The following is a 23998-nucleotide window of genomic DNA, read 5'->3' as shown; positions in this document are numbered from 1 at the left end:
TAGATCAAGGGCTCCCTTTTCCTGAACTTTGAGGCTTTGGTGTAATTTGCAACATAATATATATGCATATTCACAGATATGTGCAAACTGTCCTGTATGCTGGTAGATATCTCTGTATTCCAAAGGTTTTTAATAGCAGTCATTGTATCCTAGAGGCATTATGAATGACTGTGAGGGCAGCTGAATAAGAGGCAAAATCATAGTCTCGTCTCATGAACAAAGTAGGTAGAGGAATAGTTGCTTCCCCTAAAGAATCAGATCCTCAGATATAATGGACCAAAGTATGAACTGTAAATCACAGGAACTGCCGTATGCTGTCATAGGAAAGAAAAAAGATCTGTATGAAGATATTTTCCAAAAATTCTCAACTATTTTGAATAATCCTTCCTTGGGAGGAAAAGTTTGGCACAACTGGAGTTCACAATTCACCTAGGGTCTTTTTAGGAAAAGTTGAACAGTTGATTTTCCCTGCTGGCTAACAGTACCAACAATTAGAATGAGCAGGACATGTAGTGAACTACTTAAGAAAAGTTTCTGAAAGGCCAGTTTGTATCATCAAGTTGGGTAAGAGCAAGAACATGACCTCTAATATTCAGCAATACAAGCTATGTGTTAGTTGAGGCTCCCTTAGACTATTAAACACCATACTGAAGTATTCTGAACTGGTGGACCTTCGCATCAGCACAGAATCGGAAAGAATTTACAGAAGTAACCTTAAATGAGATATGAAACAGGCAGGCTTTGAGTGAAAGCTACGGTCGGTGCCCTGAAATCTCTAAATTGCAAGACATAACTTCTTTTTTGGTTGTGAGTAGGCCTTGCACTGGAACTGGGTCAAAAAAAGTCTTCTGTTTTGCCTTAATTTTCTGGGGAATAAGAAAGTCAAAGAAATTAATGTTGTTATTTCTAGGGTACTGCTCTGGGAGCCTGTTCTTTTTAACTGGTATTAAATAGTAAAATATACTTCCTGATTTTCAGACAAGGAAGAAAACTCCTTCAGAGAGCAAGGGGGCAGTAACTGTGCTGTGTACATGACCCAAATCTAAAAACATGATACACAAAAGAAGAATTTCCCCAAAATATTAAATATATCTGACATTTTAAAAAAATCACTAAGAAGCTACAGGTGTGCAGAAATGTAGTTTAAGGGAAGCCTATGAACCAAGCAGGGCAATTTGACAACTGTAATAGCGTTAGTGCAGCAACTACTGGAAATGTCATTTAGCATGAAAGCTCATATCCTTATCGACCCCTTCAACACTCAAAAAATATTACATAATTTTCACTTCTTGAAACACATGAAAGCCTTATTCCTATTTGATATGACTTCAGCATGCTTCTGCATACTGAAATCCAATAATTTATTAAATTCATAAAGGTTTAATACATTTATTATTAAGAAGTATAAGGCTACATTAACTTATTTCATATGACCAAAAAATATTTGCAGAAATATTTGTCCAAACAAAATACAGTATTAAGTTTGGAATAAAATACTCCTTGTTTGCACAGGTTATGGACTTTTCTTAACTGACTAAATAGTTTTAGTTTCAAGGTAGATTTTAACTATCAACCACATTCAATAGACTTCCTCTTCTCCAAGTAATCCTGACATATACATGATTATTTAAACTACATAGATACACACCATGAAAGATATTTTCTAATGTCCCTGCCATTCAAGTGCTAGCTCTAATCAAATGATTAAGTGTATGCATTTTCAACACACAAACTTAATACTATTAGAATCTAAATGTTGATTTTTACTTGTGGCTTTTAAAATTTTTTATTTTCAGAGTAAAAGATATATATTGAAAAACTGAAAGTCTACTTCAGATGAAACCACAAATTTCAAAAATTAGAAAAAAGAAAGCTTGGGAATAACTCATGGTATAAATTGAAATGCAATATTGTTTACCTAGGCTTAGATTCATTTTCAAGTATTATCCACTAAGGAGTTTCTGCAGATTTCTGCAATGTATCTGTGTTTTTTTTCTTGATGAAATAATACCATACACAGCCATTATAAGCCCTAATTTCTGACTAGAGATCCAAGCTTATGCATGCACCATTAATTTGTCCAATCTGTCCCCTCAATATTAGTGACAAAGCATGAGTAAAAAGCTCAACTTTTACTTCAACTGGACTGCCTGAAACCATGCATTTGTACAGAATTGGTTTATTCTGCCTTGTTGAATGTCAATCTGCCTTAACTCAGGTTTTTAAATACCAACAGTAGAGAAGAAAGTTATTTCTCTGGTATTCAGTGCGCCAAATACAAAATTCTTCTAATCTGATTATGACCCAAAGTGATAAATTTCACATACAAACATGTTTCAGCTGTGCTTTGAACAAAACTTTCATCTTTCAAAAAGATGGTAAAAATTAGGGTTAGTTAGGATACTTGACAAAATAGTCTTATGTTGCTGAAAACAAATCACATGAAAAAAATCTATGTGATCCTAAGAAGAATATCCACATGCATATATATCTTCCAACTATATCTATCAATCATTTTCTTTTTCCAGTTTTATGCTTCTTAAGATCAGGTATTACCTTATATCCAGGTCCTAACTGATGTATTGCAAAAATCTGTGCTGGGTTGAGTGCTTCAGTGAATACATATACTGCTCCAAGCTGGCCACAGAACACTCTATTTGCATCAGCAGTCTCCGAAGATCCAAGAAAACATTTATCATAGCTCTGTATCAGAAAGAGGCAGTTAATAATGAAATAATATTAATGCACAGCTACTGAAGCCACAAATAAAGGGAGGCTGTAATTAAAAAGACAAACCAACCATTATCAATCTTTTATTACTTCCCTGTGGTGAACAACTTCATTTTGAATATAGTAGCATTAATTGTTTTAGAGGTCCATAAGAATGGCTACTAGGATTTGTTTTCTATTAATTGGTCAACATACAACAGAGAAAATTAGAATAGTACATTCAAGTACAAAATAATCCCCCCTATTGCCTTCTAGGAATATGAAACACTTGAAGTTCCTTGTAATTGTACTCAGAACTCCTACTGCTAATACACAAGAACACATGCTGAAATGCGCTCTTCTTTCACTCTTCCGCAATAGAGGTAAACATCTCCAGCAGAAAAAAAAAATTAAAAAAAGAGAAAGAAATACAGATTTTCTAATTTTGGCTGGTGCATGGTTTCTCTCTCTGACCACAGCCTATAATGGTTTGGTTTGACCTTAAATCTTCTTCTGCCTTCTATACTCACAAGAGTTTTTTTTCCATTCCTTCTTCCAAAAACTATCCCTCCCTTCTGCTGTTCTCTATCTGCCCACGACCTATTATTTCAGATTAGAAATTATTTCTGTGGTTATTTTGCAAGGATTTGTTTAAGTTTTTCAGGTGCTTCCAAAAAACCTGTCTAGAACAAAGACCTGAGAAACCAGAAAACATGATACAGCACAAAAGGACAACAGGAGGAAGTTCAAGGATCTTTGAAGGTTATTCATTCAGCTTCCTTGAGTCAAATGTACTTTATTGAATGGAAACAAGGCTCTGATCTCACTTTCTGATCTGAATCAGCAAACCAGCAGAGCCTGCATTAGGAAACCTGCTTTATCATCTGGCTTGACTACTGAGTTTTACCTTAAGGAAAACTTCTGTCAGTCTAGAGAATGAAATCAAATATGGTAAGCTGGTACAACAACTGGTCTAGGTGGATAGGCTATTAACAAGGAAAAGGGGACTCAGGTGTAGGGAGAGACAAAGATCTAGAGGTCAGCTTTAAGAACAGGTGAGAAGAAGTAGCCAGGATTTTATCCTTGATTTATCCTCCTTTGATTTACCTATCTTAATTTTGTTTTCCTTAGAATTTCTATTTTTTAAGCAATGTTTTTGACAAAATTAAAAAACTTTTGGCAAAAACCCTACACTAAAATTGATTAATAAAGTTGTATGCACTAAGTACAGTGCAAAAGATGGGTTAATCAGACCCCTTTGACCCCTGGTAAACCTAATGGCAAAATTTTATAAAAATTTTCAGTTACTTTCTTCAAGTCCTACGTAACCTTGGAGGCTTTCCTTACACTCTTGCTATTACTGTCAGAAAGTGTTACGTCAATTAATGTTGAGCAATTGCCATTTTCAATGGTTATTTGAGGAATTTGTCTGAGCTACTGATACCACTTTTTTCCTAGTTGATACTTAAATATTCTGAGACTACATTCCTGCATATTATAAGGGTATTCTCCTGGATTCCTCTAGTAATCTTTAATTTTATAACAGCTATTGTAGCTCTCAACAGATTCTGAGTTCTAATCATAGTTAAGTTCTAAGTTTGTTAGCCTGTAGTAATTTCCTGTTCTGTCTTTTTTCATTCTTCCCAGTTTACACTTTCTCATTTCTGGCACTTCATTCTTGATTTGGTGCTTCCATTATTTTTAATTGGAGGGGAGGGCTAACTCCTGATTTCCTGGTAATTTTATCCACTTCTGTTCCAGATGCCAAGTAATCTGTAAACCTGATTTATTAATTTATTTATTTATTTAGAAATCATCACCCAATACTCATAGCTCATCTGTTCTTCCTCCAACTATCTCACATTTCCACAGTTTTAAACCTGTCAGACACCAAGTTTGCTTGCCTATTTTTGTACATCCCTGGTAGTATGTCATTAACAACTCCAAGATTAAGTGCTTGACAGATCTACTTTACTTGGCCCAAAACCTCATATCTTATTTATATAAAAAAATTAAACTCTTGGAACTTATGGACCTTGTTATTTAAGGACTAAACTTTATCCTTAATAGTCTTGATAGTTACAAGCCCTTTTTCAAATGCAGTACAAGTGCTACTGATGTTATCAAAATGTTGGCTTTTCATCACTTAAATAAACTTTTTTAGATCCTTCTACAAGTTCCTTATTCTACAATGGGAATGCAAAGTTCTGTGAAAGATGTCAAGACGTCATCAATTCATTTTCATCCAACTATCTGAATAAAATCTTCCACCAAACTTCCATATCCCCATACTCTACACCTTGAAGAGAAGTTTTATGTTTCTTCTGTCACTTCCCATAACTGGAGAAAATTCCTAATCATACAATAGTCAAATATTGCTGCAATTGTCAAATTCTTCAATTTAACTTCTATCTCAAAGTTCATTTGATATAAATAATTAAGAACAGGTGTTCTTAATGTTCTCACCTGTTCTATAAGGCAAATGAAGCTGATCCTGACTGCTGAGTAGCTTGTGGCTGCACACATTTGATTATGTTACACCTAGCTATATTTACCTCTTGGAAGATAAGATAAATAAGTCCTTTATTACTAGCTACAGTATGTTGTAGCTAGAATGTAACAATAAATATTGGCATTGCTATTGTTTTTATATTTCATTACATAGCAATAATGAATTTGGAGATAAAAATGGCTCTATGAAAACAGTGTATCAGCAGCATTCAAATTAGAAATAGCTATACAAAGAAGTTTATAATCCCTTTCCCCTTTTTCATCCAAATTTGTATCTTACCTCTAAAATTTGGGTGAAAAATACTGCAAATATTTAATACATGGAGGCTCAATAAAATGAAAACATATCTCTTAAGACAACATATATTTGTGAAGAATGCAGATCTGAAGCTGTAATGCGTACATCTTGTAATATCCTATATCTGCCTGGCCATGTTACAGAAATAGTTAAGAACCCAGTAACTTCATGGCCTTGTATTAATAAGAATGAATTATAAGAAATACAAGAAAAAATAATTAAAAATTTAAAAATAAATAAGCTTTTTTTTTTTTTTTTACTCCTACTGTTTTTGCCACCTCTATCTTTACTTCCATGTCTCCCAGGCTACATACGAAAATTGTAGACTGAGGTATTTTTCAGGTCTTGCTTGGGTACAAGAGGTGAATTTCAGATATTGTAAAAGCCCTCATAAAAATATTAGAGAATGGTAATGCAAAATCAGTCTGGGAAAAAATAAAATAAATTCCCAATCTCTACCAAGACAAAACCTATGCTTAAAAAAATTATATTCAATTAAGTCCCTTAATGTTGAACTCAAGAATGTAAATGTAATGAATGTTTTACTAGTCTAGAAATATGTTTAATCATAATGCTTATTGTTTAGTAGTAGATTTGACAGAGTGAGCAAATGAAAAATCTTGTCACTAAGTATACTTAGTGTTTTTAACTCTAAATCTTGATTATTTCACAATGTTCTTCCATAAGAAAAGACTGAAAAGTCAGATGCACTTAGTCAACAATGCACAGCTCCTGACCTTTTCTCTTTTCACAGTTTTCGCAACTTGTACTTTTAAATCTCTCAGTGTAAACTACATAAATACTTAGGCCCAACATGGGATGTAAAGAAAGAAGAATGACTGGCTGACCTACATAATGTTTTCTTTCCATCAAACCTATTATGGTCAGGTATTTTCTTGTCATTTTGCAGGAGACTAAAGTTATATCCAGGTGTAGGGTATGAAGGTAGACGTTAACAAATAAGCTGGATAATTGCTCAAGATTTTTCAAGGGAATGCTTCTAACAACTCAAACTTTGTATGAAACAAGAAAGTTCTAACAGAGTCAAAACAAGAGCTTCTCTTCCTAGATAAAGCAAAATAGTAAGAAGCCTATGTACACAGTCCCCCCTATTTCCCTTTTATGTATTTTATACATTTGCATTCATACAGCTTTCCTGATTTTCTCGAACTTTCTATTCTACTTCCTACTATTGATAAAACAGATTCTTGCTATTAAAAAACAGAGAGCTAATGATAACCAGTGTCTTTCATAGCTTAGCCTATTCTTCAGTGGAAAAAAATAAAGGTACCTATTTAAGACTTACATTAAAGTATCTAAAGCTTGGTAAACCAATTTCACCCTAAGAAAAGATTGTACTTTTGTTGTGTGAGAAAGTAGAAAAATAATACAGTGAAGAAAATACAAACAGAAGGAGCAGCTCTTCCTGCTAAGCATTTTTCACTCAGGATTACAGATCCCCACACCATATAACCAGTAACCCAGCCCAGATCCTCTGAGAGCTCAGCTGGCTTTTCAGTCATTACATTCCACGTACCACGAAAATATTTATAATACCAAGGAGAAACCATGCTCTGCAAAAACTGAAAGGCTAGCCTTTTCTTGCAAGCAGAAATGCTACCAAAAAACACAAAAAATGGAAATAAGAACCTTTGGAAGGCAGAGCTCTCCTGCTTTAATTAACATGTAATATTTAAACTCTCCCTTTGAAATCCAATTTTGCCTCTAGAATTTAGCAAAAGACAGTTCATTTCCTTAAGTACAAAAAGGCTTCCTTATCCCTTATAGCAGTCAGAAAGAAATGAGAATCATATTATAAATAAAAAATAACAAAAGCATAGCAAGTTGATGAATCAAGTACCTCTGAAATTCTATCACAGATTTAGCTGAAGGCAATGCACAAGAAAATAATTTTGTCTGCCTTTCATAGCCAGAACTTTGAGCCAGAAAGAGAAATATTTTCTGCATCATTAGGTCTAGGCTCTCACACTTTCTGAAGTCGAAGGTACAGAAAGAAAGCACATGTACACAAAAAACCAAAAAGTCAATAATACTACATTTTATTAAGTAGATGAATAAATAAGAACAAAAGAGAACATTTAAAAAAGAAAATCTGCAAAGATCTTGAGAAAAAAAAAATAGCACCTTTTTTTTTCTTTTTGAATTAACCTTAAAATGAAAAGTGATGAGAAAGGAAAAAGAATAAAATCTTACATCATTCGTGTTAACGTGCCAGGCCATGTCACCATAGGATACCAGCTGACCATTCACATAACAGCGTATTTCACTGTTTCTCCACCGATTGTAGATGTGTACAATGCTTATCATGTACCACTGGAAAGACATGAGAAATCAGTACACAGGGGCAGGCTTTGTGCTATAAAAGATAGAGTTAATGAATGGCATAAAAAATAAGAGACCAGTCTCATAAACTTACACAAACAGATGAATCCTTGCAAACACATAAAATTGAAATTCAAGTCAATGGAACTTCAAGTCCTGTCAATAGAACTGTGCCTAAATGTAATATTGTACCTACCTGCATTCCTTTATGGGATTAGAGGTGAAAATGCATACATACAATTTAATTTCAACACTATTCTGTAAAAAAAACACAGCTGAGTTTTGATAGGAAATCCAGAGCTATGTGCTCTTACCTTAACAAATTCATAGCACATACCTCTGTCTCTGCAGCACAGCTGTCTATCAGAAATTACTAAATAAATAGAAAAAATTTACAATAGCAAATTTTACAGCCCAGTTTAAGATGTCATCCTGATTGTTTGCTTTGATATTTTTCCTCTATTCTTTACCATTCCACTGATTTTTGGACAACTTTCATATAATTAAAAAGGCATTAAATAATCAAACAGAGAAGGCACCACAATTAAAAGCTTCCATGTACAACTGTGGTGATCTTTCCCGTAATTTGTTTAACAGGAATCATTATGTCCATGACAAAGAAGTTCAAGAAGACCTGTGGAGTCTTCTTGCTTGGGGACATTAAAAAGATAACTGGAAAAAATCCAGAGCAACCTGATCTAGGTGTCCCTTTTGCAAACAGCGGAAGAGACAAGATGGTCTCAACACATCCCCTTCCAATCTTATTGACTCTGTGAAAATGTCAGCTTGTCTTAAAAACATCCTTTTGTCTTCTAATAATTTGGAATAATAATTGACATTTTCATCATCATCCCTTTCTTGGTATCTTTTTCAATTACTATATTTTGATTTCCGTGTTCAGATAAGTCCCTCTTTTTCAAAGTAGGGCCCTTCTGCAACCCTTGGGGCTTGTTGACTCTCTTTCTGAGCTGGGATAAGTAGATACAGAGCCTACTCATATAAAATTCTGTCTCTCTGTATCAGAGCAAATAAAAGCAAATGTTCTCACATGTTGATTTTGATATTAGACAAAGCACAGAATTACAAAAAAAAAAAATAGCATGCAGCAAAATACATTTTGACAATAAGCACTACAGCAGTCGTCGTCAAATTGAGCTGTGTTCTGTTACATGTCTATAATATCTCTAGATATGAGAACACATATTTTTACACATCTGTTTCCAGGTATTAAAAAATATTTTTTCATTTTTTCCTCCTTAAAACCTACAGCTAAGAGAAGATAGAAAAGTGCTGCTGATTATACAATGATACTTTAGAGCGTGTCATTTCCTGAATTTCAAAGCAAATAGACTTATTGAGCAATACTGGATTAAAGAAGTACTGCTCCTGATTTGGCTTCTGAAGTCATGCATGGCAACTCAATTTTTTTTTTTTTTCAAAGAGCCATGAACAAAATAATTTTTGTAAGTCACTGTCAACCTCAAAAAAAAAAAAAAAAAAAAAAAAAAAAATCAAAAAACCTAACTCAAAACTCCCTAAGCAAATTTCGTTTCCCATTTTGTAACCAGATTCTATTTAAGGAAGGAACACCCACCATAAATTCAACAAAATATTCACAACTCAATGTCTAGACATGTAACTGCTAATCAGAAACTCAGTGCAAACCACATGACTGGAGCTTTCTTTTCATCATTACTTCTTTTCCAAAGCTCCACACAACCCAACATAAATCTCTCAGAAAAATATTCCCATGTTCCCATTCTTTCAGTGGTTAATTTACCAATAATCTCCACCAAGTGATGTTGATTTAAAAAATTTTCATCCCAACAGCAGGCATTCTTTGTGCTGGTTCTATTCAAAGTTGTGCCTTTTGTGTATTTATTCGTATTTCCAGGTATGACACTTTTGTAGCAGAAATCAGCTGACAACCCCTAAGCCCCAGGTTTTATCTATTTATCTTCTGCCTGTGACTTTACTTTTCAAGGGCTTTAAAACCATTTCTGAAAATGTACCAGTTTGTAAGACTGTCTCTGTGTGTAGCTGAAGCTTACTAGATGACTCATTCATCATTTGGAAACAAATAATTCATTACTTCTTTTTAAACACTGTCCACAGATCCTACAAGGAACTAAAATGAGAAATGCTATCTTGGGAGAGCTTTGGTGTTCACATCAAAATTTAGGAGAATTATATAAACTCCTTATTATAATAATTTTTTCCCCCATGTTATCCCCCATACATGCTCATGCAACTTCTTTTAGTTCAAGCCTCATTTCTTTCATGCAACTTTTCTGAAACTTTAGCTGGGCTGCTATGTCAGACCACTACCTATGCCAATTACTCTGAACCACAAGCCAAGTTCTAAAACAACCCCTCAGCTCTGATCTTGAATACACATGCATACACACACATGCACACGAAGTCTATCCTAGCTCACTACCATAACTAATCCAGTAAAATACTGCTTTTTGTCCTCCTACCCTTGAATTAACTAAATTTACGCCTTAAATGGCAATATATTTTTAGCCAGGAAACTATTCAAGTATTAAAAAAATGGTTTACTCTTTGTCTCACATTTGTCACTATTAATCTAGCCAAAATGACTAATGTGGGTTTTCAAAGCTAATTCCTAAATAGAAGATGACAAACTCCACCAAGTCCCTGATGCAGTCTTAGGAACAAGAAAATAAAAGTCCTTCTGAGATTTCTGCTTGCTCACTTGATTCATATCCTTCCATCACTGTATTTTAATGAATATAATTCTCTTATCGTATAATAACATAATTTCTTTTAAGGCTTTCAGATGAGTATAATGCCTAAAGGTTTTCAGAAATCCACATAGTGTGTGTATCAACTGGCTAACAAACTTGTTCTTATGCAAAGTGAGACTCTTTAAAATAATTCAGTGGAAGCAAGGGAAAAAATTCCAGTGCAGCAGTGCATTGCTTTGTCCCAGATACACTTATCTATGTGTTTTCTAATCATTCCTTTACATTTTCCTAGCTTCTATCACAAATTGATGGCAAAGAAATCAAGTGTGATAATATCTAATTCTAAATATCAGAAAGCACATTTTCTAAAATTTGTTTTATTTCCCATCTAGAATTCCTTTGGAAAAAAAAAAAAAATTATAACCCAATTGAAATTTTGGCTTTGGAACTAGGGGCTGCCTACTCTAAGGTTCTAGAAATTAATTACTATGTCTTATATAGATTTCTATATCTCTTCTATTTACATTTAAATTTGAGACACTTCCTCTGACTCATCCCCATTGACTCATCTTGTAGTAAACAATGATGGAATTAAATTATTTAGCTTTTTTGCCATGTTAATGTATTCTTCAAGGTTTCCTATTAAGCCTCAGTCATCTAATTGGCCCTATGAACAGGAAAAAAACCTACTTGTCTAATAATTTTCATAGAATTTGCTATAACTTGTACTTTTCTAAGTACTCTTTATTTGGATGCAACTTTGACTTCCTGAACAAATTCGTTTTACTTACAGTGGTCTGTACTTTGCTATTTATCTACGCTCAGGTAAATTGTAAGCAGCTTTTAAATAGTCTATTGGATTTTTTGATTAATGGTGTATTTGCTTTTAGTATTTTGTAATTTTGCATTTAGGCAATCTCGCTAGCATTAACAAACACTTTTTTTTTCTAAGAAGGAAAGGCAGATTTTTGCAGTTCCTTTGAAAATAAAAATCATAAATCCTTCATATACAGCATATCCTGCATTTTTCACAACAAATTCAAGCAAGAGTCAATGTCTGAACTCTCTGAAAGTTACCAAAATAAATAAATCTAAATGTATGTGGTATTTAAAAGTTTGAACACCTTTACCAGTAAGATAACACCCAGTTTATTAGTATGCTTTCTGATCTTCTCCAATTCATCACAGATGCTATAACCATCCTTGTCATGTGGCTAACAATTTAATTGAAAAGTATGGTTTTCCTACTGAGCTGCTGATTTTCAGAGCACAAAAACAATTTTATATATTGTTACAATTAACTTATTTACCTGATAAGGCTGTCTTTACTACAGGGCACCATACTATGGCCAAGGCCTGCCCCACTATCACTCATAGCTATAACTACTGATGGTCAAGTCCACAAAGCTTCTGATACTACTATTATGTCAATAACCTGATTTAAAATAAGACATTCCAGCTTCTTTCCTTTTTATATTTTTTAGGATATGTAGAAGCAACCATCCTTGTATGCCTCTTAGTATCTGTGTCTCACTTATATGAATGTTCTTTGCTCATGCTAAACAGGCTTTTTTTTAATTTCTCTATCATTCTGTATCTGAGGACACTTTTCTACTACAAACAAACCAACCAAGTTGTATGATCTCACACACAATTTTTCTTCAACTCTTAGTTGAAAAAAATCCTTTTTTTTCCGCTAATATTCAAAGTCAGTAATACAATTTTCTTTCGGATTCATCCTTCAGTTTCCTTCCCCATATTATTTGCTCAAAAATGCACAAAGACCATGCCTCTCTCTGCTGTAACAAGAGCTTCCTTAGGTAGTACTAAAAGGCACTTCTCTATGCATTGTTTTTACTGCTGAAACCTGTCAAGCTTAGTCACCAACTGCTAAGTCACTAAGTCATATTCCTACTCCATAGCACAGTACAATCAGAGAGATGAGGCATCACACACTAAGTATTTCCAGGATGTGGAACTTATTTCTGTCTCTGCTACAGTTAAAGGTGCTCAGGATTAGAAACATACACACACAAAAAAGCTGTTTGCTCTTGACTACACTGCTTTCCTGTTACAGTTTTACAAGAATTGATGCTGACGCTGAAACTCATGGGAGCAAAAACCACTGGGGGTCACTCACACAAAAAATTCAATTTGGAGTCCCAAAAAAGCAGTAGACATATTAAACATAATACTGCCAAAGTTAGTTTATCTCTGTTGAGATGTCAGGCTATTATACTACACCCACATTTTCTATTTGGAGATATGATAACCAAATTTATCCATATAGTTTTATAAATGCTTACTTTTACAATGTTATTAAAATACACCAATTGAAACGTAAAGTAACCACTCGGCACATGTTAAAGTTATAAATTAAGATTACACATTATACTGTGAATGGTGTCATCTGACATAGTTAACAGCAGGAAGACCTTCACGTGAACATAGCAGCTCTCTGATCTGCCTACATAAAGCTTTTGACCGGGTGACTTGAATTTATCATTTTACTGTGATTCACCAAAAAATTTTTAAAACCCTCAAAACACATTATTCAGAAGTTTATTGAAGATGATGCTTCTGACAAAATCTATTGCTGAAATGCCTATGTCTGTAAGCAAATGGCTAGGGAACAGTACATCTGATGGCAAAAATCACACTTCTTAAGTTAGCATTTGGACAGTTAGCTGCTTTGTAAATGAGGACACATTTTTTGAATACATACCTACACATCCAAATCTTGTACAGTGAAACCAATGTCATATCTAAACAACATGAAGAAAATCAATTTTCATGTTAAACAGGATAAATTTTGATTTGTAAGGGCCAGGAATAGTATTTGACAGGTTATATTTCCTCCACTATGCATTATGTACCTTAACACATACATGTGAACACAAGTTAATGATGGAAAAACATATATTAAACCACTTGAAAATATATTCTAGAATATTTATTTGAAATATTTTCTAAATCTGACACATGACCCAAAGTGTATGAAGCATGAACTTTGGGATATGTGAAACTAACATGGGAGTTATATTTTGATATACTTCAGCAGATCAGCTGATTTTGATTTGAAACTGGTATTCATATAATGAGATACACAGGTACTAGCATTTCAGAATTAGTCATTTTTATTAAAACAGCAAAAGCTAAAATTTTCCAGAGCTGGCATGAAGAAAACTAGTCATATGTATTAAAAATTAACAAAAGCATATCTTGCTAAATATGAAAAACTATTTCCTCATCAACAAGTAAAGATCAGCTAGATCCCAAAAGCTGACTATCAATAATATAATACAAAAGTTAACAATTATGTCTTTTCCTGGATTCAGATGTGCTACTTTAAACTAAAATTCAACTGTCATCAAAATACTTTTCTCGCTATAAAATTGAAAAAACATGAAAACTAGAATTGATTCACTCCAATACACTCAGCAGATACGTTTATAAGTGGTATGCTAGAAAAAGACATTATTTTGTTTTAAGAAAACCGTAAGTTTCATGCTTGTGTGATAGTCAAAGCTACGTGACTGTCTGGGGGTGACTTAATATTATGTTGTATCCCATATCGCTGTTCTATGCCCAGAAATTAATTTTTTGCCTTTTCTGTGCCTTTAAAGTGAGCCTGAGAGGGGGGAGAGAAAAAAAAGATTCAGCAAAACTTTCAAAGCAGTTCACAATTTATTTTCAAGGACACAGATACACAGACTCCTCTGCTTTCTGCGGTGGAGAGCGGAGGAAGCACCCTGCTTGCTTTCCAACCAGCTTTTGGCCTTTTTTCCCCAGAGGGAGACGGAGAGTTGAACTTTTGTTTTCCTGGGACTTTGGATTTTTTTCCCCTTTTTCTCTGCTGGACTGTTTTCAATATCAGAACATATTGGGACTTTTTCCACTGAGGTGGAGGCCCTGGAGGAGGGCCCACCCCGTCCCAGCTCCGAGGAGGAGGAGAGAGGCTACCTACGGAAGGACTCTGAAATTTTCCCAGGTTTTCTCTCTACAGCAAGAGGTTTCATTATTTAGCATTATTATCCTTTTCCTGCATGTTTGTTAAATAAATAGTTTTTATCTCTTTCACTTTCCTTCAAGGAAAAATTATTTTTTTCCTGAACCTGGTGGGGGAGGGATGGTTGTAACCTGCCTTCTCTCAGAGGATGTATTTCCAAATTTGCCCAAATTGGCACAATGACAAAATTAGAATCGGTGATTTTGAACCACAGACACCAAGAGAAATAGTAGAACATTAAGCTGATGTCTGAACAATGGCATTCCCTCCTAAAGAGATTGGTTCCTCAAAAAAAAAAAAAAAAAAGAAAAAGAAAATGAAGAACTGAAATTCAGTATACAAATTCTAAGCCCATAAAAAAAAGAAATGAGCTTCATGGCAAAATATACACAGACTGATATCCATGACAAACACATAATGCTTGCTGCACAGAAAAGTCAACTAACAGCAATACTGAAGGCCGCAAAATCATTGTTCACCTAAGACTACTAGGCATACAGTAGAAATAAACACTAAAATGATCTAGAGATATAATCAAGATTTACTATGAAAAATGAGAAATCCCAAAACAGCACTGACATGGAAGAAAGTTCAGAGTCTTATATCGTATAAGACCTTGGCAACAAAGCTACCACGTACAGAATTTTCAGAAACAGAATGATGGTATATAAATAATAGCCATTTTACAAGTACTCAAAACTCTTCTCTATCTGAAGCTAATTAAGCAGTAATTTGAAAAGCAAACTGACTTCATAGAAATGCTATGCTATAAATTATTACATTTTTCTTGAATTGATTCTGAACTGTAACTTTGCATGACCACTAGAGCAGTTACTTATAAATACGAAATTATTAGTAATACTACGGCACTAAAGGGATTTAAGCCCTCGTCCCAGAAGCACAGTGTCAATGTTATTCATGTTATTCAATGTTACTCTTTACTGTAAACACCACTTTGCTTACCTTGCGTGGCTGAAAGTCATACTTCACACAGTGCTGGAAACCTTTGCCTTTTGACTTCAACGACGTAACTATTAAGCAGTTGCCAACAAAATGAGCAGAATACCCAACACCTTTGCTAGTGCGGAAACTGAAAAGAAAGAATTATGAATGAAATTGAGAAAAGAGGAATTATTGTATAATAAAAAGGTCCAAATACTACTTTAAATTGCCATGAAAAAGAAAATAAATTTGTACCTGGAATGGTGAATCTAATTTTCTTCCACCATTCTTTGGGGAGCTACTCACCTTCAGCACTTAATAGATTCCAGACCACATTTTAAAAATCAGGACTTTTTTTTTTTCTAAAATCCAAGACAGTATTATATCTATCATGTTTCACCCTCAGTTTCTTAATTAATCATCGTTTAAAATAACATATCTGGTTAAAGCTGTGAAGAAATATCCATTACAGAACAAGTGTGAGATGTCTTGGAATTTTGGGGGATTCAGGGAACGGTGCAGCTGGTATGACGCAAATTTGGATTCAAGATAATTATTATACACAGGAATTATTTTTCAGACTTATGAATTAATTTGCTAATGATCTATGAAGTTTTAATCATCTGAGTTGCGGATTTATTTTCATTTGTCAAATGGATAAAAGACTGCAATTTTAAGAAAGTAAGTTTAACAAGGATTTCCAAGCTTCCTTATGACAAATATCATAAAGAAAGATAACAAAGAAAGCTCATACATTTCTCCACTTATATTTGAAATCAAAAGCATTTTAAAGAGTAATTCTGGACTTAAAAAACACTTTGCAAAGGTAACTGGCGAAAGTTCATGAATGACATTCACAGAACAATTTAAAAACGGCAAGTCCATATCTACGGCTATGCTGCACAATCCCTTCTGCAAAGCTAAGTACAATGAAGAGCAGTTTGCTATCAACAATATGGAGCAACTTTATAAAGATTCTTGACTTTTCTTTAATAAATAACCAATGGCTGAAATACAAGGTCTAGATGGTGAATTTCAGCTATGAATTCTGAAATGAAGCTTTGTAAATATAAGAAAAAAGACACTACTCATTTTGAGCATTTGTACAAAGCCCTGTAGCCCACTAATTAATACTTTCTCATTCTCTTAATGTAGCTAACTTATAAAATAATTTTATGTTATTGCAATAATACTGATTTAAATTGTTTCTTTGTTGCAACATTTTCTTCAAACACTTTTACTAGTTTTTTTCTAGGAATATTAAGAGGTGAAAGGTACACACAAACATCAAGTTCAAATTTCATCTTCCTTAATAGCTGCTGAAATTGTATATTTTTGGTCTACCCTACCACACATATACAATAATGATTTTGATAAGGAAAAATTTGCATATTTGTGGAACTTATTCAATCTTCAGAAACTTACAGTTAAATCTGCATGTGTACATTATTTAAGGAGAGAATCAGATTTTCCTCTTTGCTCACCATCAAAAAAATAGTTGATAAACCATGACCTTACGAAAAAAATAAACTCTTTATAAGATAGGTGTTGTGATTAGACCCCGAGGTGATCAGGGCTTAGACATTCCTCTCCTATGAGGGAATTTGTAGAGGAGGTAAAAAAGAGACATTCAAATTCTCAAATTCTAGAAAGCCACTTTTGTTTTAATTAATTAATTAGAATACTTTTATTAAATTTTAAAAACAGAGTAAACAGAACCGAGTAAACAGGAGTAGTAACACCTCTAGATAGTTTTTCTGCACCCTAACGGGTCCTTGCACACAAGTTTCTACTTCCAGTCTTGAAGTAGATATAGCATATATCTTTTTTTCCCAAATTCAGGCTGTGTCTTATTCATTCATCTGCTTCTCTACACTGTACACAGTTCTCTCTTCCTTCAAGCTGTTGTGCTGAAAAGGAGCATTATTCCCTGCCACTGCCTTTACAAAGTTTCCACAGAACTCTCTTTGTAAAAAAGGAAAAAAAAAAACTCCACTTCTTTAATAAACGTAAAATGTTCTCTCTAAATAAACCTAAGACATAACCTAAGAATGAAAAGAAATATTACATGCTGTCCACTATCACTGATCTCAGCAGTGAAGATACTTCATAACACTGCCATTCCCTTTAATCTTTTGAAGACTATTTTTAATCTGGATCATGCAATGATCTGGCTTCCACAATGACCCCAAAAGCAGCTACAGCCCCCAACAAAAGGAGCAGTGAACAGCCCTGTGGTAGAATATCACCCATATACGTATACAATCTGCATTACCCATATACACAACCTGCACGACCACAGCACTGAATTCTGTACAATAAAATGAAGGTTAGAAAACCTAAAATACAGCTCTTACAACAGGAACAACTGAATGTGTTCTGAGATAGTTTGAGACTTTGATTTATCTCCTTAGGGCCTTATGCCACTCAAAGAACTTTTCAGCAGGTAACTGCATCTCTCACGATGCCAAATTCGTTTCTCAGCAATGTAAGTCATCTCTACAGTCTAAAACGGTTTTGTTTAATGGAATCCCATTCTGAAGGATATTAAAACAATACAGAGATTCACTACGTTCTGACATATGATGTTGTATTATTTCATTAGAGATGTCAAATATAATCTTTTATTTTAAATTAACAACACCCAACCATTGAAAATATCATGGTTCTACCTGATAAAACATTACCATTGTGTAAAATGTCTCCTACTACTTTGAACAAGAGCTAGAAAGCATTTTGAAATAAAGAATCTCTCTTGAATAAAGGTCTACATCTTTAAATTTTTTTCCCTTTCCTATCCTTCCTGGTTACTGGGCTGATTTTATCACCATTATGGTCAAATCAGACTGTTTCTAAAATTTTAAACACTGAGTTGTCATGTGTTTAACTTCCTGGAGTTCTGCGCACGAACATGAGAAAGCAATGAAATAATGAAAAAACTGCTAATTTCTTAGCAGGGCTCTTTGTCTTGGAATAGAATGAATGATTTTATAAACATTTATAAACTTACTCAAGATTGTACTGGTTTTCCCCTAAATTAATAAGAATTCTAATACAACAGTAGTTAAGAAACTGAGTATTCAAATGTGTTCTGTTTACTTCAACATTATACTATATAATACTAATCTTCACATTTTCTTTCTTGCCAAAGGTAAGGTAGGCTAGGACTGGTCCCTAGGATATTGCAAAGAAATTTTCTTACCGATTACCTACATGTGCAGAACTTGCCACATCCAGAGATGAAATGCATGGAGACAACAAGAGCAGTACCATCAACAGCCATATGGTTTTATGAGCCTTAAATTACCTCCCATAGCAGCTGGAACGCAATTTTACTACAGTTTGTTCATATAACCTTTACAATTATGTTCCATTTCAGCCAGTTTCTCAAAGCAGCTAGTGAATGTTATTACACTTCAATAGCAAGAGAGCATTCTTCCATCCACTGGTGGAACTGTTTAGCGATTCCAGTTTCTTTAGCTTATGATTTTATGAGCAATTTAACACATGATTGTAGTGCTGATATTGAGAAGATATTAATTCATTCTTGCCTGAAAGGTGTGGGTGAAATTTGCTTTCTACCAACTTTGGAATTCCACTATATGCTTTTGCAACTGTTCTGCATTATCTCTATTATCATAAGCCCTAGAGAAAGTCTGAAAATATTAGACAGCTTGATTTTTGGTTGTTTTTTTTTTTTTTCTTCCTGTCTCTACATCTATAAAACTAAAATGTAGAATATACTTTCAGAAGTTTTAGCCATTCTTCCATATAATGCTTGTGGAAGCACTTGGATGTTTTATGGGCAAAAAACATTTATGACAATCCAGCCTCAGTTCACCTTCTAACTCTTTTAGAGAACCTGATATATAATCTGAAAGAAAGCACATCTTAAAAAATAAAAAACTAAAAAAAAAAAAAACACAAAAACCCCCCACTAAAATCAATCTTAGCATCTGGACTGATCCTATCTAATTCCAGGCCTTACTTATGTCACCCATCCCTTTTTTTTAGCAGGAACAAGTAAATTGATTTAGAGGAAGGAGACTTCCCAGTTGAGCATACTCAAGGCTAGCCCTAAATATCTAAATTTGCAGTGTCTTTATGACAAAGAATCTACACCTTAGTTTTTAAGAAATATTTCCAACAATCTATTAAACTATAATGAAGATGTTTATTATTATTTTATTGTGTCTTATAGTTGTGATAGTGTAAGTGACCATAGTTCTGTGTATCTAAAAGTTTGAATTTTCTTGTTTTGCAGTCTACCCACCAGATCTCAGATTTTAAAAAAATTATTTATTATAAAATGTGTTTTTCAGGGGACACTCCCAAGTGTTTTATGAATAGTACCAGTTTTTCCCATGGTCTCTTAAAAGAAGTAGGAATTCTTAACCGTAAATGGCATTCCAGTAATGCTTTTGCCAAGATCTCAGGAAGGGAACCTTTATTTTCTTTTCTGTTTGTTCAGACTATCCTTAAAAAGATCACATTAGCTCTTTCAGCTAAAGCATTGAAAATGGATTTCAGGGTCAGTTGGTAACCTACAACAATCTTTAACATCCTGCTGTAATTTCTGCTTTCTAATATATAACTACTCATTCTGTAAGCATGGCACCCACTATCCACTGCCAGGTATATGACATTGGTTGGCTTATACTAAAATTTCTGCTACAGAATTCTTTTACCTTACCCTTTGAATTTGACTGCTCTGCCTTGTTATTATTTATCATTCATGCAAATGTCAAACTTCTAATTTTCTTCCAGGGTTGTCACACTCAGTTTATAATTGGTAAGATAGCTGCAATACTATTCCAATACACAAGTGTTAATAGACTGTCAGCAGCTGCCCAACATCATCCTCAGAGATAATTAGAATTATTTTTTTAGAAAAAAACAAATTGACTTACAGTTCTTGAAGCAGGGTTTAGCATGTCCCTAATAACAGAATAGTGGTAAATTTCCTTCACATCTGGCAAATGTGAGAGCATTTCTTTGCTTCCCTTCTCCAGTTTTTAGAATCAGTTTTCACATCATGGTTGAGCTGATATAACTGCTGTCTCACACCACAAAGGCACTGCACTCACCTAGAGCCTAGAGTTATTTATACTACACATTTTTCATCTAGTTAAACTGAAAAAGATATTAATTATATGATCAAAAAGCATGTTGAAAGAAAATAAATGTTTACTTTGGTATCTTTCTATTGGTGGTGGTTGTATGTGACACAAACTTTTATGTGGCAAAGTCTGAAATCTGTGTAAAGTTTAGATGGATATTTTTCCTATTTTGAATTATTAATTAGAGCTTGGGTTAATCCACAATCTAAAAATTGCAAGAATTTGCATTGTTCCTGTGACTAATGGGGTCTGCAGGGCTACATCTTAGGCCCTGTGCTCTTCAACATTTTCATAAATGACTTGGATGCAGGACTGGAAGGCATAAAAGCAAGTTTGCAGATAGTACAAAACTGTGAGAGGAACTGTTGACTCCTTTGAAGGCAGTGAGGCCCTGCAGAGAGACCGACAAATCAGAGGACTGGGCAATCACCAACGATATCAAGTTCAACAAGGGAAAGTGCCAGATTCTGCACCTGGGATGGGGTAACCCTGGATGTACAGACAGACTGGAGAATGAGGGGCTGGAGAGCAGTGCTGTGGAAAGGTACCTGGGGGTCCTAGTTGATGGCAAGCTGAACATGAGTCAGCAGTGCCCTGGCAGCCAGGAGGGTCAGGCATGTCCTGGGGTGCATCAGGCACAGCATCGGCAGCCGGCCAAGGGAGGGGATTTTCCTGCTCTGCTCTGCACTGCAGCAGCCTCACCTCAAGTGCTGGGGGCAGTTTTGGGCACCAAGATTTTATAAAGACATTAAACTATTGGAGAGTGTCTGAAGGAGGGCCAAGAGGATGGTGAAGGGTCTGGAGTGGAACCCGTATGAAGAGTGGCTGAGGTCACTTGTCTGTTCATCCTGGAGAAGAGAAGACTGAGAGGAGACCTCATTGCAGCTACAACTTCCTCATGAGGGGGAAGAGGAGGGGCAGGAACTGATCTCTTCCCTGTAGTCACAGGACCTGTAGTCACAGGCCTGAAGTTGTGTCAGGGGAGATTTAGATTGGATATTAGGGAAAAGTTCTCCACCCAGAGGGTGGTCGGGCACTGGAACAGGCTCCCCAAGGAAGTGGTCAGAGCTGGTGCTGGTGCCTGACAAAGTTTAAGAAGGGTTTGGACACTGCTCTCAGGCATACGGTGTGATTGGGATGGTCCTGTGCAGGGCTAGGAGTTGGACTCAATGATCGTGATAGGTCTCTTCCAACTCAACATATTCTGTGATACTGCAATTTCCTTCTGAGATTGGTATATTCCGTTTCTTTTATGTGCATGACATTCACATTAGTTTTTCACATTTTTGGAGAACAGGTGATCAGTAAGCTGTTTTCATATTCATAGATGTACTTTATATTACCTTTAGATAATGTGCAAACAGTGTGCTCTGAGTTTAACAGATTTATTTTGTAGTACTGACATCGGCTACGAATCTTTACCACCAAACAGAATATATGACAACATTCTCAGTTTACAGCTCTAAGAAATAATATATTTTAGAACTCCTAAAGAAACCACCACACTAGATTTTATGGTTTATCTACAAGGCACATATCTTGAATCCATGGACTTACGAATTGCAAAGCAAAAAGGACAGATGACTTTTTAAGAGTTTGTATACAGTGAGCAGCCATCAAAATCTGTAGATATTTGATGGGGGCAGGGAGAAAACATGTCAGAAACTAAAAAGAAGGAGAAAGATTAACTGTTGTTAGGAAGCCAGAACAAACTATAACTGCAGCATTATAAGCTACTTACCAATAGAGATAGGGTTTATCCTTATCTACATTGATATTGTTTAGTGGATCCATACGAAACCAGGTGTTAAGAGTAAACCCATTTTGATAAGGCCACTTAGCAATAGGAGGCAATGCAATTGCCTGGGAAAAAGAAAGAAACAAAAATTAGTTTTTTGAGAAATACTGTTAAAAGTAATGCCTTTTTAAAATCCTGTGCCATTCTAGATCTGTAGATCTGCTTTAACTTTCAAATATAAAATATAGAAAAAACCCTTCAAATACTGCTTTTGAATAAATGCATTACTTTTCTATCTATTTTGAAATACTTAAACTTTTAACAACATAAATTCTATCAATAGAGGACACAAAATTAAATTTGTGAATGGGCAATATTAACAGAACAAAAATAGAAAAATTACTTCTGCAGAAATTAAACTGTAAGTTCAGCTTTTAATAATTATTAATCTCATCAATAAACTTAAATATAAAATCAAATAAATCAACAGATCATAAAATAGAGACTCCTTGTTAAAACTAAACATTTCAAGGAACACCTTTGGGATATGGCTCCTGCCTCCTGAGAGGCAGTTTCCTGCCTTAAGCAGAAGAGCTGCTTGATGACAAATGGGAACAATACCTGGGAGTAGTACTCCCACCACCACCATAAGGTGTCCTCCAACTGGAGTGACTCACATGCTACCTACACAGACTGGTAGAGATGTAATACAGTATTGGGAAGAGCCTTGCAGCTGGGAAAATGAAGCAGCTCTCAGCAGCATATCCGTAGACTGGTTCAGTAGGCTCTTGGCTCCTTCATACTGCCACTGAAGTTTTGGATTTACAAGGAGCATGAACTTAACCTTAAAGAGGGCAAACCTGATATTTATCATGCCAGTTAAAAGTTACGCTGTTTCTCTGTCTGATGTCAACATTGTGCATCACACCTGAAAATGAACTCAGTGCTAGTCAACTAGGTCCTCTCCAGTCTCCTTTTTCGAATGAAATGCTTTGGGTTTTGGGTCACTTTATAAATATCTGCCCTTGGTCCACTTCAGAGGAAGTCCTCTCCAGAACTTCATAGTGTAATCCAACATGAGCTAATAAAGAAGTGTAAATTTGAAACTCAATTTCTTGATTTACAGGTGCGCAGTCCATCATAAGGGGTACGTGAAACAAGATCCTGGAAGGATTCAAACAAAGGAAAGAGATTCTGGACTACAATCGAGAACTCCTGTTATTGATGCACATCTTTGGACAGGGAGGAATATTTGAAATTCCTCCCCTGCAAAACGTTTTTTGAACCTCTGATAGAAAATTAAATTTCAGAGACAAATTTCATCAGGGTTTGCCTCTGAAGCCCAAAAATGTCAAAGCAGTATGTGTCACTGTAGACATTCATATTCTGCAACAGCTGTCTTGCTGCTGCATGTACTTGTAAAAGAGGTTAACTGTGGTTTTAATTTAGCAGGAGATAATGAAAATTTCCCTTTCAAAACTTAGTAATTAATTCTTTACACAATCGACCCTATGCATTTTGCTGACACATCTGTTTATGAGGCTGGGTATCAAACAAGATCAAAGAAGCAATCTAGCAAAAAATAACCCAGGTGTAAAACAGTGATTATCAGCTAGT

At 34.8% G+C, this 23998-nt stretch overlaps 1 protein-coding gene across 4 annotated transcripts in view; it reads right to left on the bottom strand.

Annotated features, from left to right (window-relative positions):
• NBEA (neurobeachin) overlaps positions 1 to 23998 on the bottom strand; it is a gene marked incomplete at its 5' end in the record, with an annotated part of 466147 nt that overhangs the window by 355504 nt on the left and 86645 nt on the right. For all 4 annotated transcript variants that reach the window (XM_082279412.1, XM_082279411.1, XM_082279414.1 and 1 more), the window contains 4 exons: positions 2557 to 2703; positions 7733 to 7852; positions 15545 to 15671; positions 22385 to 22506. In XM_082279412.1, the coding sequence (XP_082135538.1) occupies positions 2557 to 2703; positions 7733 to 7852; positions 15545 to 15671; positions 22385 to 22506 (516 nt within the window). The remainder of the gene's footprint in view (positions 1 to 2556; positions 2704 to 7732; positions 7853 to 15544; positions 15672 to 22384; positions 22507 to 23998) is intronic.

This window comes from Coloeus monedula (genome assembly GCF_965178545.1).
Source record: "Coloeus monedula genome assembly, chromosome: 3".
NCBI classification, from domain to species: Eukaryota; Metazoa; Chordata; class Aves; order Passeriformes; family Corvidae; genus Coloeus; species Coloeus monedula.
This window is presented reverse-complemented; position numbering and strand designations above follow the sequence as displayed.